General features: G+C 47.4%; 2 protein-coding genes and 1 pseudogene across 5 annotated transcripts in view; 2 read left to right on the top strand and 1 right to left on the bottom strand.

Annotated features, from left to right (window-relative positions):
- Nucleotides 1–22,698, top strand: part of RECQL5 (RecQ like helicase 5) — a 45,163-nt gene that overhangs the window by 8,137 nt on the left and 14,328 nt on the right. For 2 of the 3 annotated variants that reach the window (XM_010342417.3, XM_074388978.1), the window contains exons 6-7: nt 738–900; nt 10,834–10,913. In XM_010342417.3, coding sequence (XP_010340719.3) covers nt 738–900; nt 10,834–10,913 — 243 coding nt within the window. Of the gene's footprint in view, nt 1–737; nt 901–10,833; nt 10,914–11,363; nt 12,477–22,698 lie in introns of those variants that run through there. The other variant, XM_074388979.1, reaches the window with a different exon arrangement.
- LOC101036327 (dihydrofolate reductase pseudogene) lies at nt 14,291–14,950 on the top strand (annotated as a pseudogene). The gene has a single exon (XR_012514719.1). The product of XR_012514719.1 is annotated as a dihydrofolate reductase pseudogene (transcript).
- ERLN (endoregulin) lies at nt 15,656–17,349 on the bottom strand. The gene is made up of 3 exons (XM_003931729.4): nt 17,233–17,349; nt 16,816–16,948; nt 15,656–16,239 (listed from the first exon to the last, which is right to left on the bottom strand). Exons 2-3 carry the CDS (start codon nt 16,834–16,836, stop codon nt 16,045–16,047), a joined length of 216 nt encoding a protein of 71 aa, XP_003931778.1. The 5' UTR covers nt 16,837–16,948; nt 17,233–17,349; the 3' UTR covers nt 15,656–16,044.

Genomic DNA, 22,698 nt, shown 5'->3' with positions numbered 1-22,698 from the left:
TCCCAGCTACTCAGGAGGCTGAGGCAGGAGAATCGTTTGAACCTGGGTGGCAGAAGTTGAAGTGAGCCGAGATTGTGCCACTGCACTCCAGCCTGGTGACAGAGCGAGAGTCTTGTCTAAAAAAAAATTAATAAAATAATAAAAAACAAAATAAATAAAATGAACCCTAGGTCTCTGGTGTCTTAAGAGCCAGTTTTGAAGGCAGAGACCCCTAGGCCCAAATTCTAGCTCTTTTGTGCCTTTACTGTGTGACCTTGTACAAATTTATCTCTGAATCCCAAGTTCATCGTCTGGAGAATGGGCTACCTCACATTATGGCGACTAACAATTAAATGAAACAAATGTATAAACTGGCTCATAGTAGGTATTTAGTAAATATTATTTCCCTCTCCAAAGAAGTTACAAATAACTTACTGAAATATGTATAGCTCATAAGTAGCAGAGCCTCATCTTATTTCTTTAGGTCATTATTTTTTCCACTGGGCCCTGGCTGAGTTTTTTGGTCCCTCATATGTGCTGGATTTGCCCCCATTAACTCCTGCTGTGGCCTCTAAGCTGGGCTGCTCCTAGTAGGGAGACGTGCCGATGGGATGCAGATGTCTTAACCATGCTGACTCTGGGACCATCCTCTGCCTCCCTGTCTGCTGGCCTCCCTGCCGTCCTACTCATGATTACTCCTCCAAAGGACACTCAACTTCTCTACCATATCATGCTGCTTGTCCCTTTGGATCCTACAGGTTTGTTGCCCATTGGAATATTGCCAAATCTATGGCTGGGTACTACCAGGAATCTGGCCGGGCCGGCAGGGATGGGAATCCTTCCTGGTGCCGTCTCTATTACTCCAGGAATGACCGGGACCAAGTCAGCTTCCTGATTAGGAAGGAAGTAGCCAAACTCCAGGTAAGGCCCGGGCAGTAGAATGTATCTCATTCTGACCCACCACTGTCCAGTTTTGTGAAGCTGATTTCTGAGCCCAGATGATGTTTGTGTAAGCTAGAGGAGGCTGCTCCCAGCCTGTAAGTATGGCAAGGGGAAATGGCACATTGGGTAGGTACCTAGAAATATAAAGAAAAGAAACAACTTTTTCTTTATAAATATTTAAATAATCTTAATATTTTAGAGGCAAGGTCTCTCACTGTCACCCAGTCTGAAGTGCAGTGGCATGGTCATGGTCCCTGCAGCCTCTAACTCCTGGCCATAAATAATCTTCCTGAGTAGCTGGGACCACAGGTGTGTGCCACCATGCCTAGCTAATTTTTTTTTTTTTTTTTTCAATTTTTTGCAGAGATGGGGTTTCACTGTGGTGCTCAGGCTGGTCTCAAAACTCCTGGGCTCAAGGAATCCTTCCACCTCAGCCTCCCAGACTACTGAGATTACAGGTGTGAGCTACTGCACCCAACCTTAATATTGTCTTTTGTGTACATGTTATTTTATGTGGTCAAGATCAGTACTGCCTTTTTTCTTTTGTTAAAGAGATAGGGTCTCACTGTGTTGCCCAGGCTAGAGTGCAGTGGAGTGGTGATTCACAGGTGTAATCATAGCACACTATACTCGAACTCCTGAGCTCAAGTGATCCTCCTGCCTCAGCCTCCCAAGTACCTGGGACTAGAGGCATGTGCCACAGCACCTGGCTTAATCTTGCCTTGTTTTTTTGTTTGTTTGTTTTGTAGAGACGAGGTCTTGTTATGTTGCCTAGGCTGGTCTTGAACTCCTGGGCTCAAGTGATCCTCCCACTTCAGCCTCCCAAAGTGTCGAGATTACAGGTGTGAGCCACTGCACCCAGCCAGTCTTACCTTGTTTTTTTGGTTTTTTTTTGAGATGGAGTTTCACTCTTGTTACCCAGGCTGAAGAGCAGTGGCACAATTTCAGCTCACCGTAACCTCTGCCTCCCCATTTCAAGCAGTTCTCTTGCCTCAGCCTCTTGAGTAGCTCAGATTGCAGGCATGAGCCACCATGCCCAGCTAATTTTGTATTTTTAGTAGAGATGGGGTTTCTCCATATTGCTCAGGCTGGTCTTGAACTCCTGACCTCAGGTGATCCACCCACCTCAGCCTCCCAAAGTGCTGGGATTACAGGTGTGAGCCACCACGCCCAGCCAGTCTTGCCTTTTTTTTTTTTTTTAATTATTTTTTACCTTAATTTATTTTATTTTATTTTTTTATTGCATTTTAGGTTTTGGGGTACATGTGAAGAACATGCAAGATTGTTGCATAGGTACACACATGGCAGTGTGATTTGCTGCCTTCCTCCTCACCACCTATATCTGGCATTTCTCCCTATTCTATCTCTCCCCAACTCCCCACCCGCTGCTGTCCCTCCCCTGTTTCCCCCCAACAGACCCCAGTGTGTGATGCTCACCTCCCTGTGTCCATGTGTTCTCATTGTTCAGCACCCACCTATGAGTGAGAACATGCAATGTTTGATTTTCTGGTCTTGTGTCAGTTTGCTGAGAATGATGGTTTCCAGGTTCATCCATGTCCCTACAAAGGACACAAACTCATCCTCTTTTATGGCTGCTCTTGCCTTGTTTTAAGGTAATGCTCTAGTATTGCTTTGTAAGCATTTTTCCATATTTTTATTAGTTCTTTTTTTTCTTTTTCTTTGTAGAAAACCTAGAATCAGACCCAAGTATGTAAGGGAACTTGTTGTATGATAGGTGTCATTATAAATCAACATGGAAAGGATTAAGTTTTGAAAAGTTTGTGCTGAAAAAAGATAAAGTTATATTCCTACCTGATACCACACACATATGAATTATAGATGGATTAAAAACCTCAACAGACTAAAATTGGGGAGGCGGGGGAATATTTTATGATCCTGAGGAAGGAAAGAGTATCTCAGGATCTTTTTTTTTTTTTTTTTTTTTTTTTTAAATGGAGTTTCGCTCTTGTTACCCAGGCTGGAGTGCAATGGCACGATCTCGGCTCACTGCAACCTCCGCCTCCTGGGTTCAAGCAATGCTCCTGCCTCAGCCTCCTGAGTAGCTGGGATTACAGGCACGTGCCACCATACCCAGCTAATGTTTTGTATTTTTCGTAGAGATGGGGTTTCACCATGTTGACCAGGATGGTCTCGATCTCTCGACCTCGTGATCCACCCGCCTCGGCCTCCCAAAGTGCTGGGATTACAGGCTTGAGCCACCGCGCCCGGCCTTTTTTTTTTTTTTTTTTTCTTTTTTGAGACGGGGTTTCCCTCTTGTTACCCAGGCTGGAGTGCAATGGCGCGATCTCGGCTCACTACAACCTCCGCCTCCTGGGTTCAGGCAATTCTCCTGCCTCAGCCTCCTGAGTAGCTGGGATTACAGGCATGCGCCACCATGCCCAGCCAATTTTTTGTATTTTTAGTAGAGACGGGGTTTCACCATGTTGACCAGGATGATCTTGATCTCTTGACCTCGTGATCCACCCACCTCGGCCTCCCAAAGTGCTGGGATTACAGGCTTGAGCCACCGCGCCCGGCCTATCTCAGGATCTTAAAAGCAGAAACCCCAAAGAAAATAATATATTTGAATAAATTCAAACTAAAAATTTCCATATAATAAAAGCTGCTATACATAAAGTGATGAAATGAGCCCTTGTTGGGAAGATATTTGCAATGTATAAAATTGACTATAAGCCGGGCGCGGTGGCTCAAGCCTGTAATCCCAGCACTTTGGGAGGCTGAGGCGGGTGGATCACGAGGTCAGGAGATCGAGACCATCCTGGTCAACAAGGTGAAACCCTGTCTCTACTAAAAATACAAAAAATTAGCTGGGCATGGTGGCGCGTGCCTGTAATCCCAGCTGCTCAGGAGGCTGAGGCAGGAGAATTGCCTGAACCCAGGAGGTGGAGGTTGCGGTGAGCCAAGATCGCGCCATTGCACTCAAGGCTGGGTAACAAGAGCGAAACTCCGTCTCAAAAAAAAATAAATAAATAAAATAAATAAATAAATAAATAAAAAGACATACACCTGCATAGCAAAAAGGATGAATAGGTATTTCATAGAAGAGAAAAACAGAGTAGCTAATAAATATATGAGGAGATGTTCAACCTCACCTAACAAGCAGAAGTACAGAAATTAGACAACAAGCCATCATTTTATACCCATCATATTGGCAAAAATGTCTTCATAATCACTGTTGGTAAGGATGTGGGGAAAGGGCTCATCTTAACAATGTTGCTGGGCACCGTGGCTCATGGCTGTAATCCCAGCACTTTGGGAGGCCAAGGTGGTCAGATCATGAGGTCAGGAGATGGAGAACATCCTGGCAAACACCATGAAACTCCGTCTTTACTAAAAATACAAAAAGTTAGTCGGGCGTGGTGGCAGCACCTGTCGTACCAGCTACTCGGGCGGCTGAGGCAGGATAATCACTTGAACCTGGGAGGCAGAGGTTGCAGAGAGCCAAGATCATGCCACTGCTCTCCAGCCGGGGCAACAGAATGAGACTGTCTTTAAAAAAAAAAAAAAAAAAAAAAAAATGTTGTCAGGAACATAAACTACTTCAGCTGCTTCAAAGAGAAATGAGGTGATACTTATACAGTGGAAGACACCAGTGCTCTGTGATTCAGTAATTCCACTTCTTCGTAGATAAATCATCATGTGTACAAGAATGTACATGTATAAGGATGAACAAGCATGTTTGCTGCAAAACTATAATGGTGAAATCTAGCTCTTCTGTAGGGTAATAGATGAATGAACTGTTTTAGTCACATAGTAGAATGGTTCAGAGGAGTCTAAAATGGCACAATAAATTTGCATGAATCAACAGGGATAAATTCCCTAAAGCATAATGTTGTGTCAGGAGTTTGAGACCAGCCTAAGATGGAGAAAACCCATCTCAACTAAAAACTACAAAAATTAGCTAAGTGTGGTGGTGCATGCCTGTAATCCCAGCTACTTGGGAGGCTGAGGCAGGAGAATCACTTGAACCTGGGAAGCAGAGGTTGTAGTGAGCTGAGATCGTGCCATTGCACTCCAGCCTGGGCAACAAGAGTGAAACTCTGTCTTAAAAAAAAAAGTTTAAAGATTGGTAGCTGGCCGGGTGCAGTGGCTCAAGCCTGTAATCCCAGCACTTTGGGAGGCCGAGGCGGGTGGATCACGAGGTCAACAGATCGAGACCATCCTGGTCAACATGGTGAAACCCCGTCTCTACTAAAAATACAAAAAATTAGCTGGGCATGGTGGCATGTGCCTGTAATCCCAGCTACTCAGGAGGCTGAGGCAGGAGAATTGCCTGAACCCAGGAGGCGGAGGTTGCGGTGAGCCGAGATCGCGCTATTGCACTCCAGCCTGGGTATCAAGAGCAAAACTCCGTCTCAAAAAAAAAAATTCGCAACAATAATAGTTATTAAATACCTAGGAATAAATGTTACAAGCTGTTAACAATAGTTTTTTTTTTTTTCAAAAAGCTATGGAGAAACCTCATTTCTACTTAACAAATACAAAATAAGCTGGGCGTGGTGGGGCATGCCTGTAATCTCAGCTGCTTGGAAGGCTGAGGCAGGAGAATCACTTGAACTTGGGAGGTAGAGGTTGCGATGAGTTGAGTTTGCGCCTTTGCACTCTAGCCTGAGCAACAAGAGCAAAACTCCATCTCAAAAAAAAAAAAAAACAAAACTCCCCAGTTGCTTTTATCACATGGCCAGGGTTGACAACCATTGGTTTAGATAAAGAAAACTCAGATCTCATCAGGAGAAAACAAGCTCTGGAGCCAAGTGCAGTGGCTCATGCCTGTAATCCCAGCACTTCGGGAGCCTGAGGTAGGTGGATCACTTGAGCCCAGGAGTTTGAGACCAGGATGGGCAACATGGTGAAAGCCCATCTCTTCAAAAATTTCAAAAATTCGCCTGGCATGGTGGTGCAAGCATGTGGTCTCAGCTACTCAGGAGGCTGAGGTAGGAGGATCGCTTGAGCTGATGCTGAGGTGGGAGGATCGCTTGAGCTTAGGAGGTTGAAGCTACAGTGAGGTGTGATCCCATCACTGCACTCCAGCCTGGGCAGCAGAAACCCTGTTTCAAAAACAACCAAACAAAAAACAAATTCCAGATTAAGGACCTATGTTGAAATAATAAGCAATATTTTACAAGAAAATGTAGTCCAATGTGTAATCTAGAACTGAGGGTACTTTTATAATGAAGATTAGAAACCCAGATAGCAATGTATTGTGTTTTTGTTGTTGTCGTTTTTTGAGACAGAGTCTCGCTCTGTCACCAGGCTGGAGTGCAGTGGCGCACTCTCAGCTCACTGCAACCTCCGCCTTCCTGGTTCAGGTGATTCTCCTGCCTCAGCCTTCTGAGTAGCTGGGACTACAGGTGCATGCTGCCACTCCCGGCTAATTTTTTGTATTTTTAGTAGAGATGGGGTTTCTCCATGTTGGTCAGGATGGTCTTGATCTCCTGACCTCATGATCCACCCACCTTACCCTCTCAAAGTGTTGGGATTACAGGCGTGAGCCACTGCACCTGGCCTGCTATATATTAAATATATAAACTTTTAAATTTCTATATTTATATTTTATATTTTTATTAAAAGATATTTTTATATTATATTTTTATTAAATATAAAACTTTTTAATTTTTATATTTTTATTAAATATAAACCTTTTTTTTTTTCTTTTTTTTTTTTGAGACGGAGTTTTGCTCTTGTTACCCAGGCTGGAGTGCAATGGCGAGATCTCGGCTCACCGCAACCTCCGCCTCCTGGGTTCAGGCAATTCTCCTGCCTCAGCCTCCTGAGTAGCTGGGATTACAGGCACGTGCCACCATGCCCAGCTAATTTTTTGTATTTTTAGTAGAGACGGGGTTTCACCATGTTGACCAGGATGGTATCGATCTCTTGACCTCGTGATCCACCCGCCTCGGCCTCCCAAAGTGCTGGGATTATAGGCTTGAGCCACCCACTGCGCCCAACCTATAAAAACTTTTAAATTTCTATAAAACGTGAAAATATGAAATATGACAAAAGATACCATAAACAGTGTCAATAGATAAATAGTAAATCTGGGGAAATATTTTAATATAGAAGGCAAACAAAAGAATAAACAGCTTTTACCTATTGACAAGAAAAAAAAGGATATGAAAATCAAGGAATATGAAAAGAAAGTTCTCAGAAAAGTTTATCAAATGACACATTTAAAGATGCCCAAATTTAGGCCAGGTGAGGTAGGTAGCTCATGCCTATAATCCCAGCACTTCGGGAAAATGACACAAGAGGATCTCTTGAGGCCATGAGTTTGAGACTAGTTTGGGCAATGTAATAAGACTTCATCTCTACAAAATATTTAAAAATTAGCTGGATGTGTGTTCCAACTACTGGAGAGGCTGAGGTGGGAGGATCACTTGAGCCCAGGAGGTCAAGGCTGCAGTGAACTGAGATCATACCACTGCACTCCAACCTGGGTAACGGACTGAGACCCTGTTTCAAAAAATAATAATAATAATTAGCTGAGCATGATAATATGTGCCTGTAGCCCTAGCTACTCAGGACACCGAGCCGGGAGGATTGCTTGAGCCCAGGAATTCAAGGCTGTGGTGAGTTATGGTCATGCCTGAACCAGAGCAAGACTCTGTTTGTCAAGACTCTGTTTCCTAAATAAATCATGAGTACATAAATATTTAATGCTGTATGTGGAAGCTTGAAGGAAATAAGACATTTTCAGATACAAAGGTTTGAAAAACTTTCCCCAGTATGTCATGTCTCAGAAGCTATTAAAGAATGTTCTCCATTGTAAAGAGGTGGTAAACCTAGAAAGCAAAGATGGAGACTTAACCAGGAGTAAGTCTTGGCGCAGGACAGTATTGGAGAGTAGTCCTGAAAGATAGCTGTGTCCCAGGTCTACGGGAAATGGGTCCAGATTGCACTAGGGGGCAGAAGACTCCAGGAAGGAAGGTTCCAAAAATCACAGTGGAAGCTGGCATCTCTGGCTCCTATCAAAATGAACTGTTCATTTTGTTAGGACTGTTAGGGGTAAATTAATGACGTACTGAAATCTAAGTAAATAGAAAAAAGCAAAGATATTAATTTCAGGGGAAACACAGTTATGCAAGAGAGGAAATGTGATCATAGGAAATATAAAAATGTAATCACTTGGTTTAGCTCTGAACTCTGTTGACATAGTCATAATAAGGAAAACAGGGATTTCATAAGAAATTGTTCTTTTTTTTTTTTTTTTTTTTTTGAGACAGAGTTTCGCTCTTGTTACCCAGGCTGGAGTGCAGTGGCGCGATCTCGGCTCACCGCAACCTCCGCCTCCTGGGTTCAAGCAATTCTCCTGCCTCAGCCTCCTGAGCAGCTGGGATTACAGGCACGCGCCACCATGCCCAGCTAATGTGTATTTTTAGTAGAGACGGGGTTTCACCATGTTGACCAGGATGGTCTCGATCTCTTGACCTTGTGATCCACCCGCCTCGGCCTCCCAAAGTGCTGGGATTGCAGGCTTGAGCCACCGCGCCCGGCAAGAAATTGTTTTGTAAACCTGTTTGGAAAGTTGCAGGTACAGAATCTGTGTGTATCTGTGTGTGTTGGTGGTGGTGGTGGGGATGAGTTACCTGCCCAAAGCAGAAACTCAGTAGACAGTGTCTCCAGTATCAGTGTCTCATTTTTTGTTGTTTATTTGTTTTTGAGACAGAGTCTCTATCGCCCGGGCTGGAGGGCAGTGGCACAATCTTGGCTCACGGCAACCTCTGCCTTCAAGTTCAAATGATTCTTATGCCTCAGCCCCCCAAGTAGCTGGGATTACAGGTGCCTGCTGGTGTAATCCCAGCTACTCTAGAGGCTGAGATGGGAGGATCACTTGAGCCCAGGAGGTCCGGCTAATTTTTGTATTTTTAGTAGAAATGGAGTTTCAACCATGTTGGCCAGGCTAGTCTCGAATTCCTGACCTTAAGTGATCTGCCTATCTTGGCCTCCCAAAGTACTGGGATTACTGGTGTGAGCCACTGTCCCCGGCCTTTTTTTTTTCTTTTTCTTTTCTATATTAAAAAATAATTCACAATATTTTAAAAGGATATGTTGCCAAATAGACATGTACACAAAAAAGGCCACTGATGCATAATGACATCACTCACAAATGCTCACTGTTCTGCTAGTTGATTAGCCACAAGTCCGTAGACAGGCTTATAGCAGAGTGAAGCCAGGAAATGTCTCTGAGCAGAGCTGTAACAGCTTCTGTCAGTAAGAGGGGAATTACCTTCAGGAGTGGGCAAGGAAGGAAGTTGGCTGCCATCTTTAGAGTTCCACTGCCCTGACCAAGTGTCTACATTCAAAATCTATAGTGCCCATCCCTCACCTAATAGTGGTTCCTGGCCCAGGGTGAGACTGTCCTTTCAATTGGATGAGGGTGCCAACAGATGGGCTTGGGAGGGAGGGCCACACCCCTGCCATCTTGCTCTCCTGGTGTAGCTGACAGCTGCCCACCCCCGCCCCACACCATGGGCTTCTGAGTTAGCAGATCAGGCATTTTATTTTATTTTATTTATTTTTGAGATGGAATCTTGCTCTGTTGCCTAGGCTGGAATGCACTGCCGTGATCTCAGCTCACTGCAGCCTCTGCCTCCTGGGTTCAAGTGATTCTCCTACCTCAGCCTCCTGAGTAGCTGGGATCACAGGTGTGCAACACCATGCCTAGCTAATTTTTGTATTTTTAGTAGAGATGGGGTTTTACCATGTTGGCCAAGCTGGTCTCGAACTCCTGACCTCAGGTGATTCCCCCGCTCCTTGGCCTCCCAAAGTGTTGTGATTACAGGCATGAGACACTACGCCCAGCCATAGATCAAGCATTTTATAAATTGTATTTTATTATTTATTTATTTTTCTTCTTTTTTCTTTTCCGTTTCTTGCCATCCAGTAACATATAAATTATATTTTAAATTCATGTTTTAAGCTTGTGAAAAATAATCACTTAACATTTTAATATATCTCCCTCCAATATACACTGAAATATATATGTTCGTACATATGTTAAGTATGCAACATTTGTGCATGTATTTACTGTTATTAAAATGGGTCATATTATATAGTGCTTCCCAAATGCCAGTCCATGGGCTGTTTACATGAGAATCTCCTGAGAATCTTTTCAGAAATGCTCAAAAGCTCATCCCAGAAAATTCAGTTCAGTAGTCTGTGGTTATGATATATATGGTCAGGTCTGGGGATACTTTTTTTTTGAGACGGAGTTTTGTGCTTGTTACCCGGGCTGGAGTGCAATGATGCGATCTCAGCTCACCGCAACCTCTGCCTCCTGGGTTCAGGCAATTCTCCTGCCTCAACCTCCTGAGTAGCTGGGATTACAGGCACGTGCCACCGTGCCCAGCTAATGTTTTGTATTTTTAGTAGAGACGGGGTTTCACCATGTTGACCAGGATGGTCTCGATCTCTTGACCTTGTGATTCACCTGCCTCGGCCTCCCAAAGTGCTGGGATTACAGGCTTGAGCCACCGTGCCCGGCCTGGGGGTACTTTTTAAGTGGCTTTATTACTGTCATTTAATATTTTTCTCCCTTGTTACTTTTTTTTCCTTTTTTGAGATGGAGTGCAGTGGCATGATCTTGGCTCACTGCAACTTCCGCCTCCTTGGTTCAAGCAATTCTTCTGCCTCAGCCTTCTGAGTAGCTGGGACTACAGGCATGCACCACCATGCCTGGCTAATTTTTCTGTGTTTTTAGTAGAGGCAGGGTTTCACCATTTGGCCTAGCTGTTCTCAAACTCCTCACCTCAAATGATCTGCCTGCCTCAGCCTCCCAAAGTGTTGGGATTGCAGGTGTGAGCCACTGTGCCCGGCCTCCTCATTAATTTTTGTGGCTCTAAGGTAGTCCAATTCTATAAGACTTGGTAAGTGGTCATTTTTTGTCCCCAGGAAAAGAGAGGGAACAAAGCATCTGATAAAGCCAGTATCATGGCCTTTGATGCCCTGGTGACCTTCTGTGAAGAGCTGGGGTAAGTGACTTATTTTGTACGTGGAGCAAAGTGTCAGTGACATCATTTACTCCCCCAGCACCCCTTAGTTAAGCCTGTAGGCTACCAAGGGACCCTCGCCTGTGAAGGCCGTTGCATTGGGCAGCATGGAAGTCAGGACCTTGCTCTTCTCTATTGGAGGCCCCAGGAACTCTGGCAGTGTGGGGATTTGCTCAGGATTCTGGGTGGTATCCTTCCCTCCACTCCACCCTCTTCTGAGATGGCCGGCATCACAGGCCACTCAGTCCCAAGGGATGTGACCAGCTCTGAGCTGTCAGCTTTGTGGGCATTGTGTGCCACCGAGCTGGGACTTCTGGCTTCACTTGAGCAGTCCTCACCCTTATCCAGGACCCACACAGAAGCCTGTGGCCCCGCTTACCTCAGGGAGTCATGTGCTTTGAACCCACTCATCTGTTTTGCCTGCATCTTCAGGCAATGGGGCCAGGACCCTGGAAAGAGCCAGAGGACTGATCAGTGTAATCAGGTCATGTCCAGGCACGCGGAGCTGTGAGTACCTGGGTAAGGGACACCAGGAGGAGTCGTTTACATTTTGGTCTAAAAAGCTTTTGGATTCATCTGATCTCATGGAATGATCCTGTGAGGAGATGATGCTGACGTGATTGCATCAGACTTAGGTGAATAAATTGTGGTCCAGGGAGGTCACAGTCACAAAACTAATGGTAGACTGAGGCCACTAAACCCCCATCTCCCGATTTTCAGTGGTGTGCTCATTTTCATACACCTGAGCCATCTTGGTTTTTGCAAGAGGAGCATCCTGAAGCACAATGCTAAGTGCACGGAACTGGCGTCTAGCAGATGTTTGGGCTCTCCTTAGGGAATCAGAGCAGCTCTTCTTTGGGCTGTATGTTTTTATTTCTACCTCCTCCTGTTCACCACTGAGTCGGTGGCTCCTGGACTGAAGCTGTTTTCTTCTCCAAACTGCCATCTCTAATTTGGCCTCTGTGGCACGACCATGCCCAGCAGAAGTGGTTGGCTATAGTGTCAGGACCACCCTTGACCTGCAGCCGTTGCAACCAGAGCCCTTTTTAAGCACAATTAATACAGGGGTTGCTAAATTTGGCCTCCTTAGGCTTCTTGAGCAAAGCTCTCATTTCTAGTGAGGAATGAAAGGGCCAAGTGTTCCTGTTCACTGTGAGTCCTCTTGGCTGAAAAAAAGCCCTGGGGCTGTCTGAGGCTCTGAAAGGCTCTCTGGAGGGTTAACTCTGCCTGTCCCCGGGGTCTGCTCAGGCTGCCAGGCAAGGGAACAGGTCCTCCTAAGGGCCTCTGCCTTTGTTTCTCCTGTCACCTTCCAGGGAGCTGGGACTTCTTAGTGCATCAGTGACCTGGTTGCCAGGGGCTGGGGTCCAGGCATCTGTGGACCTGAGGAGTCCAAGTGACAGCCTCAAACTGCCTTTTTTTTTTTTTTTTTTTTTTTGAGACGGAGTTTCGCTCTTGTTACCCAGGCTGGAGTGCAATGGCGCGATCTCGGCTCACCGCAACCTCCGCCTCCTGGGCTCAGGCAATTCTCCTGCCTCAGCCTCCTAAGTAGCTGGGATTACAGGCACGCGCCACCATGCCCAGCTAATTTTTTTGTATTTTTAGTAGAGACGGGGTTTCACCATGTTGACCAGGATGGTCTCGATCTCTCGACCTCATGATCCACCCGCCTCGGCCTCCCAAAGTGCTGGGATTACAGGCTTGAGCCACCGCACCCGGCCTCAAACTGCCTCTTGTGCAGCCTCATACCTGTCTCCTTTGCTATGTGTGATGGTTCTGAAATCCAGGCGGCCGGCGGTAATAAACACTGTTGGTATGTCAGTATTGGCTACTGTTCTGTGAATAAGTGAAAGTTTCTTAACTGGTGTATAGCACAAAGAAAAAGCCCCATCTCCACCAGATATTTGCTCCCTAAGAATGGTTCTCGTTGAAGGCTGAAGTTGAAGCAGCCTCCCACCAGCAATCCCTTGGGGTAGGCACCTGGCGGCTCGGAATTATTTCTGCAAAGGAAGCTGTAGGTTTCCTGTCAGTTTGTTGTGGGGTCTGACCAGGTATTTGGGTCAGTTACTAATGAGGCGGGGGCTGCGGCAGCCAGTGGTTTCCTTTCTTCTCTGCGTGTAGTTACTTTCTCTGGGCTACAGCCTTGCAAAAGCAGTGTTTGATTATTCATGACAATGAGCATCTTTTAGTATCATAAGGAAAAATTATTAGGTTTGAAGCAAACTCCAGCTTAAGACCTCAGCATTTTGAGATAGAAGAGCTGCCTTATATTTAGACCTGGATTGAATTGGGCCCTGTTGTCTCCTGGGATCTTGGGGTTGGGAGTGCCCGTCATCTTCTTATCTGTGTGTTTGCTCATTCATTCATTTACTCAGCCAACAAATATTGACTGATGCCCACTCTGTGCCAGGCACATTGAACATGGGGAATACAATAGTGGACAGAAAGAGCCCCGCCCCTGCTTTATGGTGCTTGGTCCAGTGGGGAAGAGAGCACTACAGACACAGTAGAGACATGTAAGTCCCAGAGCCAGCCATGGTGGCTCACATGCGTTTTTTGTTTTTTTTTTGTTTTTTTTTGAGACGGAGTTTCGCTCTTGTTACCCAGGCTGGAGTGCAATGGCGCGATCTCGGCTCACCGCAACCTCCGCCTCCTGGGTTCAAGCAATTCTACTGCCTCAGCCCCCTGAGTAGCTGGGATTACAGGCATGTGCCACCATGCCCAGCTAATTTTTTTTGTATTTTTAGTAGAGACGGGGTTTCACCGTGTTGACCAGGATGGTCTCGATCACTTGACCTCGTGATCCACCCGCCTCGGCCTCCCAAAGTGCTGGGATTACAGGTTTGAGCCACTGCACCCGGCCACATGCGTTTTTTTTGAGATGGAGTCTTGCTCTTGCTGCCCAGTCTGAAGTGCAATGGTGTGATCTCGGCTCACTGCAACCTCTGCCTTCCGGATTCAAGTGATTCTCTTGCCTCAGCCTCCTGAGTAGCAGGGATTATAGGCCTGTGCCACCATGCCCAGCTAATTTTGTATTTTTAGTAAGAGACAGGGTTTCTTCATGTTGGTCAGGCTAGTCTCTAACTCCTGACCTCAGGTGATCTGCCCGCCTTGGCCTCCCAAAGTACTGGGATTACAGGCGTGAGGCACCACTCCTGACCAGGCTCACACCTTTTATACCAGTACTTTGGGAGGCTGAAGTGGGAGGATCACCTGAGCCTGGCAGTTCAAGACCAGCCTGGGCAACATGGCAAGACCCTGTCTGTACTAAAAATACAAAAAAAAAAAAAAAAAAAACCCAAAAAAAAAAACAGAATTTCACGCCAAAGTTGGCCACGCACTGTGGTGTGTCCAGCAGGCTCAGTGCTTACTGCTGCTGTCATGGTTCGGTTGCTAAACTGCATCGTCGCTGTGTCCCAGAACATGGGCACCGGCAAGAACGGTGACCTGCCCTGGCCGCCGTTCAGGAATGAATTCAGGCATTTCCAGAGAATGACCACAACCTCTTCAGTAGAAGATAAACAGAATTTGGTGATCATGGGTAGGAAGACCTGGTTCTCCATTCCTGAGAAGAATCGACCTTTAAGGGATAGAATTAATGTAGTTCTCAGCAGGGAACTCAAGGAGCCTCCACAAGGAGCTCATTTTCTGGCCAGAAGTCTGGATGATGCCTTAAAACTTACTGAACAACCAGAATTAGCAAATAAAGTAGACATGATTTGGATAATTGGTGGCAGTTCTGTTTATAAGGAAGCCATGGATCACCCAGGCCATCTTAAACTGTTTGTGACAAGGATCATGCAGGACTTTGAAAGTGACACGTTTTTTCCAGAAATTGATTTGGAGAAATATAAACTTCTGCCAGAATATCCAGGTGTTCCCTCTGATGCCCAGGAGGAGAAAGGCATTAAGTACAAATTTGAAGTATATGAGAAGAATGATTAATATGAATGTGTTTTCTGGTTTAAGCTGTTCCTTCTCCCTCTGAAAAAAAATTATGTATTTTTACATTAGAAAAAAAGACTTTTTTTCTTCTACAAGATCTTATGGAAGCTTTTCTCTCTTATCTTTTTCTTTCCCCTTTTTATCGCTTTCTGCAAAAAAAAAAAAAAAAGACATTGACTTAAAAAAAAAAAAAAATAACAAAAAAACAACACACACACACAAGTAGCCAGGCATTGGTGGCACATGCCTGTAGTCTGAGCTGCTCAGGAGGCTAAGATGGGAGGATCAGCTGAACTCAGAAGTCAAACCTGCAGTGAGCTGAGATTGTGCCACTGCACTCCAGCCTGAGCGATGGGCATGAGACCCCCATCTCAAAAAAAAAAAAGACATGTAAGTCCTGTAAATGGTATTTTGAGAGTATAAAACAGGTGGCCTTACCCTAATCCTCAAGGATTAGGGATGATTTACCTGAGGGAGTCAGGTTCAAACAGATATGAAGGATGAGGAAGGACTAAGCAAGCCATGGAGTAAAGTATGGTGTAAGGGAGAGCATCCCAGTCAATGAGAATAGCATGTGCAAAGGCCCTGTGGTGGGAGAGAACATGGCATATTCCAGAACTGAAAGACATGCTGAGAACCCAGGGGCAGGGTGGGGTGGGATGAGGAGTGAGATGGTTGGAGACAGGCGGGCCAGACCGCATAGGGACCTGCAGGCCCAGGTAAGGCTTTGCCCTGGTGGCTATATCTAGATTAAAAATGAGTTCTCACAAGTTAGCAGATTTGAAAAGGAATTTTTTCTTCATTTGGTTGTGTCTTTTTTCTGTCAAGGATTTGTGAAATTGCTGGCTGGGCCTGTGAGCCTGTTAGAGAACCTTGTTAGCCATTGCTCCTTCCACCAGAGCCAGTGGAGCTGTCCTTTCCATGTGCTTTTAGGGTTCCCTAAAAACAATAGGGTCAGGGACCCAGAATTGGTTTCAGACCAGCCTCCTCATCTTATTAGTCTGAGTAACCCTAAGCCAGATGCAGTATTTTCCTAGATTCTTTCCTGGTGGGAAAAGAAGGCACCAGGGCTTGGCCCCTGAGCCAGAGGCAATCACAGAGAGACCCACCACCGGAATAGGGGGGTCAGCTCGCCTCCCCCTGCTGCCGTCTCAGCCCCCAGGAATTCAGGTCACTCTTCTTCATGCTTTTCACACTGGGTGTTTTTTGTGGAAGTGAGTAAATCAAACATGATGGCAAATAAGATGAGAAGCAGGACAGCGGCGATGAATAAGATAATCACAGCCAGGCCTCCCTGGTCCCAGGGGTTCTGCCAGAACTCATCATTCCAGATTGTCTTCTTGATTGCCAGTTGGTCCATGAGAATCTGGAAAAGAAGAGCACCTGAGTGCAGGCAGCCCTCCCAGGCCCTGTCCGGGTGCTGTGCTCTGCTCCCTGACTCCAGTCTCTCTAGCAGCCTCTGTGAGCAGCCAGCCTCCCTGGCAGCTGGGGGACATGGACGGGATGGATAGTCTTTATGCTCGGTGCCTCCAGCCAGCAGCAAATGGTGTTTCCCCACTCTAGCTACAAGAGCCAGGACTGGCAGAAGGAAGGGGTCCCTGGATTCTTCCTGGGGGCTGCCCCTGGATTCTCTAATCCTTCTTTCCTGAGTAGCCCTGGCATGAGCAAGAACTTTCTCTCCCATTCCCAAGACCTGCTTGGCTGGAATCTAAAAAGTACCACGATAGATCCTCCCTGTTTTTCCCGCCCCAACTGCCAAACATTTGGGAGGCATTCGAGAGATCTGTATAGCAGCCAAGGAGGGGCCAACTCCAGCTGAGGCCTCGGTAGGCTTCTTGGAGACAGCTGAGAACAGAACTTGTAGAAGCAGAGCTCGTTATCACAGACTGCAAGCCTGTAGCCAGGTGAGGGCTGCCCAGGTGGGGAAGGAGGGAGCCATTACCTGATTCTGCTGGGTAGCCATCCTGGGTCCTACAAGGGCAATTCAGGGTGGTCCTTCAGGCCTACACTTTGTGAGGGGCTGAGCTGAAGAGGCCACCAGGTGACCAGAGCTGCACCCGGACTCAAAGAAGCCACTGTTGAGAGGAAAAGGCGTGAGCATGGCCAAGGGGCCCTGACCAGACCTTCATTGCTGTCACCAAAGCAAACAAAGGTGGGCTAGGCTGGTTGCCTGGCAACTATGGCTCCCTTTCTGCCTTTCACATTCCCCCTTCAGCTGCTTTCTGCCCTTCTGTGATGTCATTTCGGGGTGCTCAGGACACATGTGTTAATGAGTCCCTCCTGAGAGAAGACAGACTTGGGGTGGATGGGGAAGAGACTAGACCCAGGGCCTTTGCCCTAGGCCATCAGGCCACCTCACCTGTGGCTGGTCTGGACTGGGCTGTCCCGTCTGGATGATGTGTGGACTGAGAGGACCTGCCCAGAGCTCAGGAAGTCCTGAGGCTGGGACTGGCGTAGGCCTTACTTCCTGTGCTGTGGGGCTGGGGCTGGGACTGGCGTAGGCCTCACTTCCTGTGCTGTGGGGTGAATGATTAACTGCAGCCCTGGCTGGCGCCTGGCACCTCCTGGAACTGTTTCTGGGGGAAGTGTTGCTCCCCGCTGAGGCTTCCTATTGGTTCCTTTGTCCTCAGCAACACTGTGTGGTTGATTTCTGCCTACTGGCACAGTAGGGGAGCTGGGAAGAGGGAATCAAGCCTGTCTTTGGTGTGTGAAACCTAGTGGCCACCATTTACTCATTTAAAAGCTAGGATGTGAGGGCCCGCTGTGCCCAGGAACCACGCCAGGTACTGTACAGTTGTGAGATCAGAAAGGCGGGCCGTGCCCTCCAAGGGCTTCCCTTCTAGCCCTTGGGTGCTCATCCCTGCTCGTAAAGATCTGGGAGCTTTTAAAAATGCCGGGCGCGGTGGCTCAAGCCTGTAATCCCAGCACTTTGGGAGGCCGAGGCGGGTGGATCACGAGGTCAAGAGATCGAGACCATCCTGGTCAACATGGTGAAACCCCATCTCTACTAAAGATACAAAAAATTAGCTGGGCATGGTGGCACGTGCCTGTAATCCCAGCTACTCAGGAGGCTGAGGCAGGAGAATTGCTTGAACCCAGGAGGCGGAGGTTGCGGTGAGCCGAGATCGCGCCATTGCACTCCAGCCTGGGTAACGAGCGAAACTCCGTCTCAAAAAAAAAAAAAAAAGAAAGAAATGCCCAGGCTACCTGGTACCGCTTACATTAGCCTCTGGGGGTGCCAGGATGTCGTGTTGTTTACAGTTCCCCAGGTGATTCCCCTCATTGTGGCCAGGGTTGGATGACAGATGGTGGCAGATTTAGTACAGTTGTTCTTAACTATCAGGGGCGTCACTGACCCGGCTTACCTAATGCTTTCCGTTTCCTTGTGTGAAACTTACTGACTAATGCCCTTGGCATGCCGAACACTCACAGCAGTAGGCCAGTCTCTAGCACACCCTTGGCCTGCGGCTCAGTTAAATCAGATGCTTATCAGGAGTCAAGCTGGTTCCCAAACCTGTTCATGGCAGTTGTACTTGTAATTACATAATTGAATTTAACATCCCAGGAACCATCAAAGCAGCAATAATAGCTGAAACCCCAACTTTACCTACAGGGAACAGGCACAGAGAGGTTAAATAACTTAGCCAAGGTCATCAGCTAGTAAGTGAGTTGGAGTTTGAATCCAGTGGCACGGTCTGAGCTCTAAAGCACCTGTGCTGCACCTCAGAGTGAGTAGACGAACGAGTTGTTTCTATAAATACCTGTTGACCGCTTTGGGATGACTTTGGAATTACTCAGAGAATGTTTCTGTTGAAAAAGATGCAGACATGATAACTAAACATTGGGGACATTTTGTAAAAACCCAGGTGGCTTTCACACTCAGATTCCTTTGCCTTCAAGTTCTTGCTCTGTTTTAAAGAAACCAAAACTAGAAAGTAACAATACAGGAACTCTGGTCAGCAAGCCCACACTCAGAGAAAAGTCAGGAAGACTAGCCTAGGAATAAGAACGTGTATGTTTCCATTTAATGCGAGATGTGTAAGAAAATAATAAAATGAGATGTGTAGAGAACTTAGGTGTTTTTTAACAAAAGTTGCTTTAACCAGCTTTTTCAATTAATTGCTAGGCCCAATCAGATAATTTTTTTTATTTTTGAGACAGTGTCTCACTCTGTAGCCCAAGCTGGAGTGCAGTGGCGTGATCTCGGCTCACTGCAACCTCTGTGATTCTCCTGCCTCGGCCTGTATCACAGGCGTGTGCCACCATGCCTGGCTGGAAGGAAACTTTTTTTTTTTTTTTTGAGATGGAGTTTGCTTTTTTTGCCCAGGCTGGAGTGCAATGGCGTGATCTCAGCTCACTGCAACCTCTGACTCCCAGGTTCAAGCAATTCTGTCTCAGCCTCCTGAGTAGCTGGGATTACAGGCATGCGCCACCATGCCTGATTAATTTTGTATTTTCAGTAGAGATGGGGTTTCTCTGTGTTGGTAAGGCTGGTCTCAAAACTCCTGACCTCAGGTTATTCACCTGCTTCAGCCTCCCAAAGTGCTGGTATTACAGGGGTGAATCACTGTGCCTGGCCAGGAAACTTACATATACTCTGCCAAGTTTTACAATGAGATTCTTGTATCTGTGGCTTTATTGTCGGTTTTATTTTATTTTACGTTTTTTGTTTTTTTTTTTTTTGTAGGGACAGGGTCTCCCCATGTTGCCCAGGCTGGTCTCAAACTCCTGAGCTCAAGGATCCTACCTCATTGGCCTTCCAAAGTGCTGGGGTTACGTGCATGTGATGTACTGTGCTGGCCTACTGTAGTTTTGTTTTGTTTTTGAGATGGAGTCTCATTCTGTTGCCCAGGCTGGAGTCCAGTGGTGCAATCTCGGCTCACTGCAGCCTCTGCCTCCTGGGTTCAAGTGATTCTCCTGCTTCACCCTCCTGAGTAGCTGGGACTACAGGCATGTACCACCACACCTGACTAAATTGTTTTTGGATTTTTAGTAGAGCTGGGGTTTCACCATGTTGGTCAGGCTGGTCTCGAACTCCTGACCTCAAATGATCTGCCTGCCTTGGCCTCTCAAAGTGCTGGGATTATAGGCATGAGCCACTGCGCCTGGCCCTATTGTAGTTTTTAATCAGGCATGACATGCAGACAGTATGGCACACAGGTTGTCTGAGTAGAGTACAGCTCTTTTGAGGAGCCAAGAGCAACCTGCCCTGTGGTGGAAGCAGAGGCCACAGCTGGGGGTGGGCATGAAGAGGCTGGTGAGATGATTGTGGGACCGCTTAGGATGCTGCTGCAGTGACCACAGTAAGCATTGATGGTGGCGTGGTCCAGGGAAGCACAGTGGCAGGAACAGAGAGGTGGTGGCCAAGTCAGACGTCCTCTAAACCTGAAACCAGCCTGATGGCCGCCCCTCCCATGGGCCCCGCCTGTCTTCAGGCCGCCCAGGTCTGCAGCAGCTTTGTTTATTCTTTCCCATAGTGGGACAACTGCTGCCGCCTTTCCATGCCCGTCTTCCCTAGGGAAGACGGGCATGAGGAGCTGCCTCTTGAAGGAGTGGGCCAGGATGCTGTCAGAGAGCAGACCTGGTTTGTTAATCTCAGTGGGTTTGAAGCCTGAGAAGGAGTTGGCCCGACAGCTGGGCTGAGTGTGTGCCAGTTGGCCGAGGAGCAGGGAGTGAGTTCTGTGATGGCAAGGACTGAATCCTGTGTGGGGTCAGCAGTTGTGCACCACTTGCCCTGGAGCGGCCACTCAGCCTGTCTGTGCCCATGGCTGTCTGTGGTTCCCACCTCTCTGCAACTAGGCTGGAGAAGCAGAACTAGCAAAGAGCCTCAGCCTCAGCCTCAGCCTCCCTCCAGCAGGGCCATTCTTATGCTGATGAAAACTGGCTTATGGAAAAGTCACCCAGGAATTGGACTGCTTCCCTGTTGGGGCATCTCCCAATCAGATGGCTTCCAGGGACCGTCCAGCCATTGATGCTGGGAGGGAAAAATGCAGGGTTTCCTGTCTGTCCACTCCCCTATGTTTTTCTGGGAGGGATGCCTCATTGGGCACCACCCCAGTTCTTAACCTGTTGGGTCCCACCCACTCCTGCGAAGGTTATTCCGAGACAAAGTTTGGTATGTGGGTGTTTTGGGTATAGGGTTGGCCACTGGAGGATAATGGAATTAGAGCCTTGTCTGTCCTGCAACCAGGAGGCCACTTTCTGGGTCGGGAGCCCTGGGTGAGGTGAGCAGAGGCTCTGGAGCCAGATAGACTGGACTCAGGCTGGCCCTGCTGCTTTTCAGCTGGTTGAGCTTAGACAGGTAAGCTAGCATCAATCCATGTCCTCATCTCTAAATGGGGGTAACAGTGTTCTCTTCAACACTGAGGTATTGTGATGAGTAAATGAGTTTTATCTGCACCAGAATGCTGAAGACAATGCTCAGTGTGTGTAAGCCCTCAGCAAATTTTAGCCATCTTCTTCAGCAGCAGCAGCAGCATCATCATCATCATCATTATTCTGAATCCTATTCTTTGGAGGGAGCTGAGAATGGGCAAATTCTTGAATTTCTTTTCTACCCTTCTCTGGGTCTTTAACCTAAACCTGTCAGACAAGTCTGTGGACACCAGAAAGTGAAAGCAGATGGTGAGAGTTCCTCCTCCCTGCCTGCCACTGCCAGTGTGGCCTGGACTGCCAGCTTGAAATGGCACAGCTGTGGCAGGGGCTGGCATTCCCTCTCCATGACATGTTTCTCAGGTAGACAGGGCTGTGCTCCCAGGCAGCCAGAGCATGGCCATGCAGGGCAAAATGATGGAAGCGTGTGAAAAACACAGACCTCTCGACCCGGCTTGGTGCTCCCGCCTGTAATCCCAGCACTTTGGGAGGATCACCTGAGGTCAAGAACAGCCTGGCCAACATGGTGAAACCCCATCTCTACTAAAAATACAGAAAATTAGCTGGGCATGGTGGTGCATGCCTGTAGTCACAGCTACTCAGGAGACTGAAGCAGTACAGTCGTTGAACCCAGGAAGTGGAGGTTACAGTGAGCCGAGATCGCACCACTGCACTCCAGCCTGGGCAACAGAGCGAGACTCCTTCTCAAAAAAGAAAACAGAAAAACACAGACCTCGTGGCTCTGGAGAAGCCCTGGGGAGGCACCTCGGGATGCTCTGTTTGGCCCCATTGACGTTTCTGGAGCCGTGTGCCTCCCCTCCCCACACTCCTGGGTTTGTAGCTCTAGCTGGAAAGTTCTCTGGAAGAAAAACTCAGCTGAATAGAGCAGGACCAGTCTTTAAAATGGGTCCCTGTTCCCCTGGTTGGTCCCATGTTTCGAGGGGCAGATAATGGCAGTTCATGTTGATGAGGCTCTGGGATATGGCCAGCACCGTGCTAAGTGCTAGACGCAAGTCATCTGCGTTTATTCTCACAGCACATCCCAGGAAGCAGTACCAAGATTTGCCCCATTTCAGCAAGGAGGAATTCGGCTTAGGGAGGTTGAGTCACACAGCTGACAGGGTGAGGGTGTGAGCCTAGACAGCACACAAGTCGGGGAGGGCCATGGGGTCAGTATGCAGATTACATTAGGGCCTTCCTCTGGCAGTTTTCAAAGACCCACCGGCCTGAGTCTGCTGATTTGGGGTGTACAGGCCAAAGGGGCTGGCAGTAAAGAGAGTTAAGTGCTGTTCCTGAGCCTAGCTAGCCTAAGCCTCAGCCTGGCAGAGCTCATTAGCAGCTAATGCATGACAGGAATTTCATGGCATCTTCCACTGGCCCCGTGGTGTTACCGCCTATGTGGCAGTCTTCTCTGCGTGGTTTTCCAGCTTTCGTGGGCACAGGGAGAGCAGAG

The sequence above is a fragment of the Saimiri boliviensis genome, chromosome 17 (genome assembly GCF_048565385.1).
Source record: "Saimiri boliviensis isolate mSaiBol1 chromosome 17, mSaiBol1.pri, whole genome shotgun sequence".
Taxonomy (NCBI): Eukaryota; Metazoa; Chordata; class Mammalia; order Primates; family Cebidae; genus Saimiri; species Saimiri boliviensis.
This window is presented reverse-complemented; position numbering and strand designations above follow the sequence as displayed.

Coding starts and splice junctions, on each gene's coding strand:
- ERLN (XM_003931729.4), bottom strand. CDS start 16,836: ATGGCTACCCAGCAGAATCAG. Junction 16,240..16,815: donor TGGCTACCCAGCAGAATCAG/GTAATGGCTCCC, acceptor CTTCTTTTCCAG/ATTCTCATGGACCAACTGGC.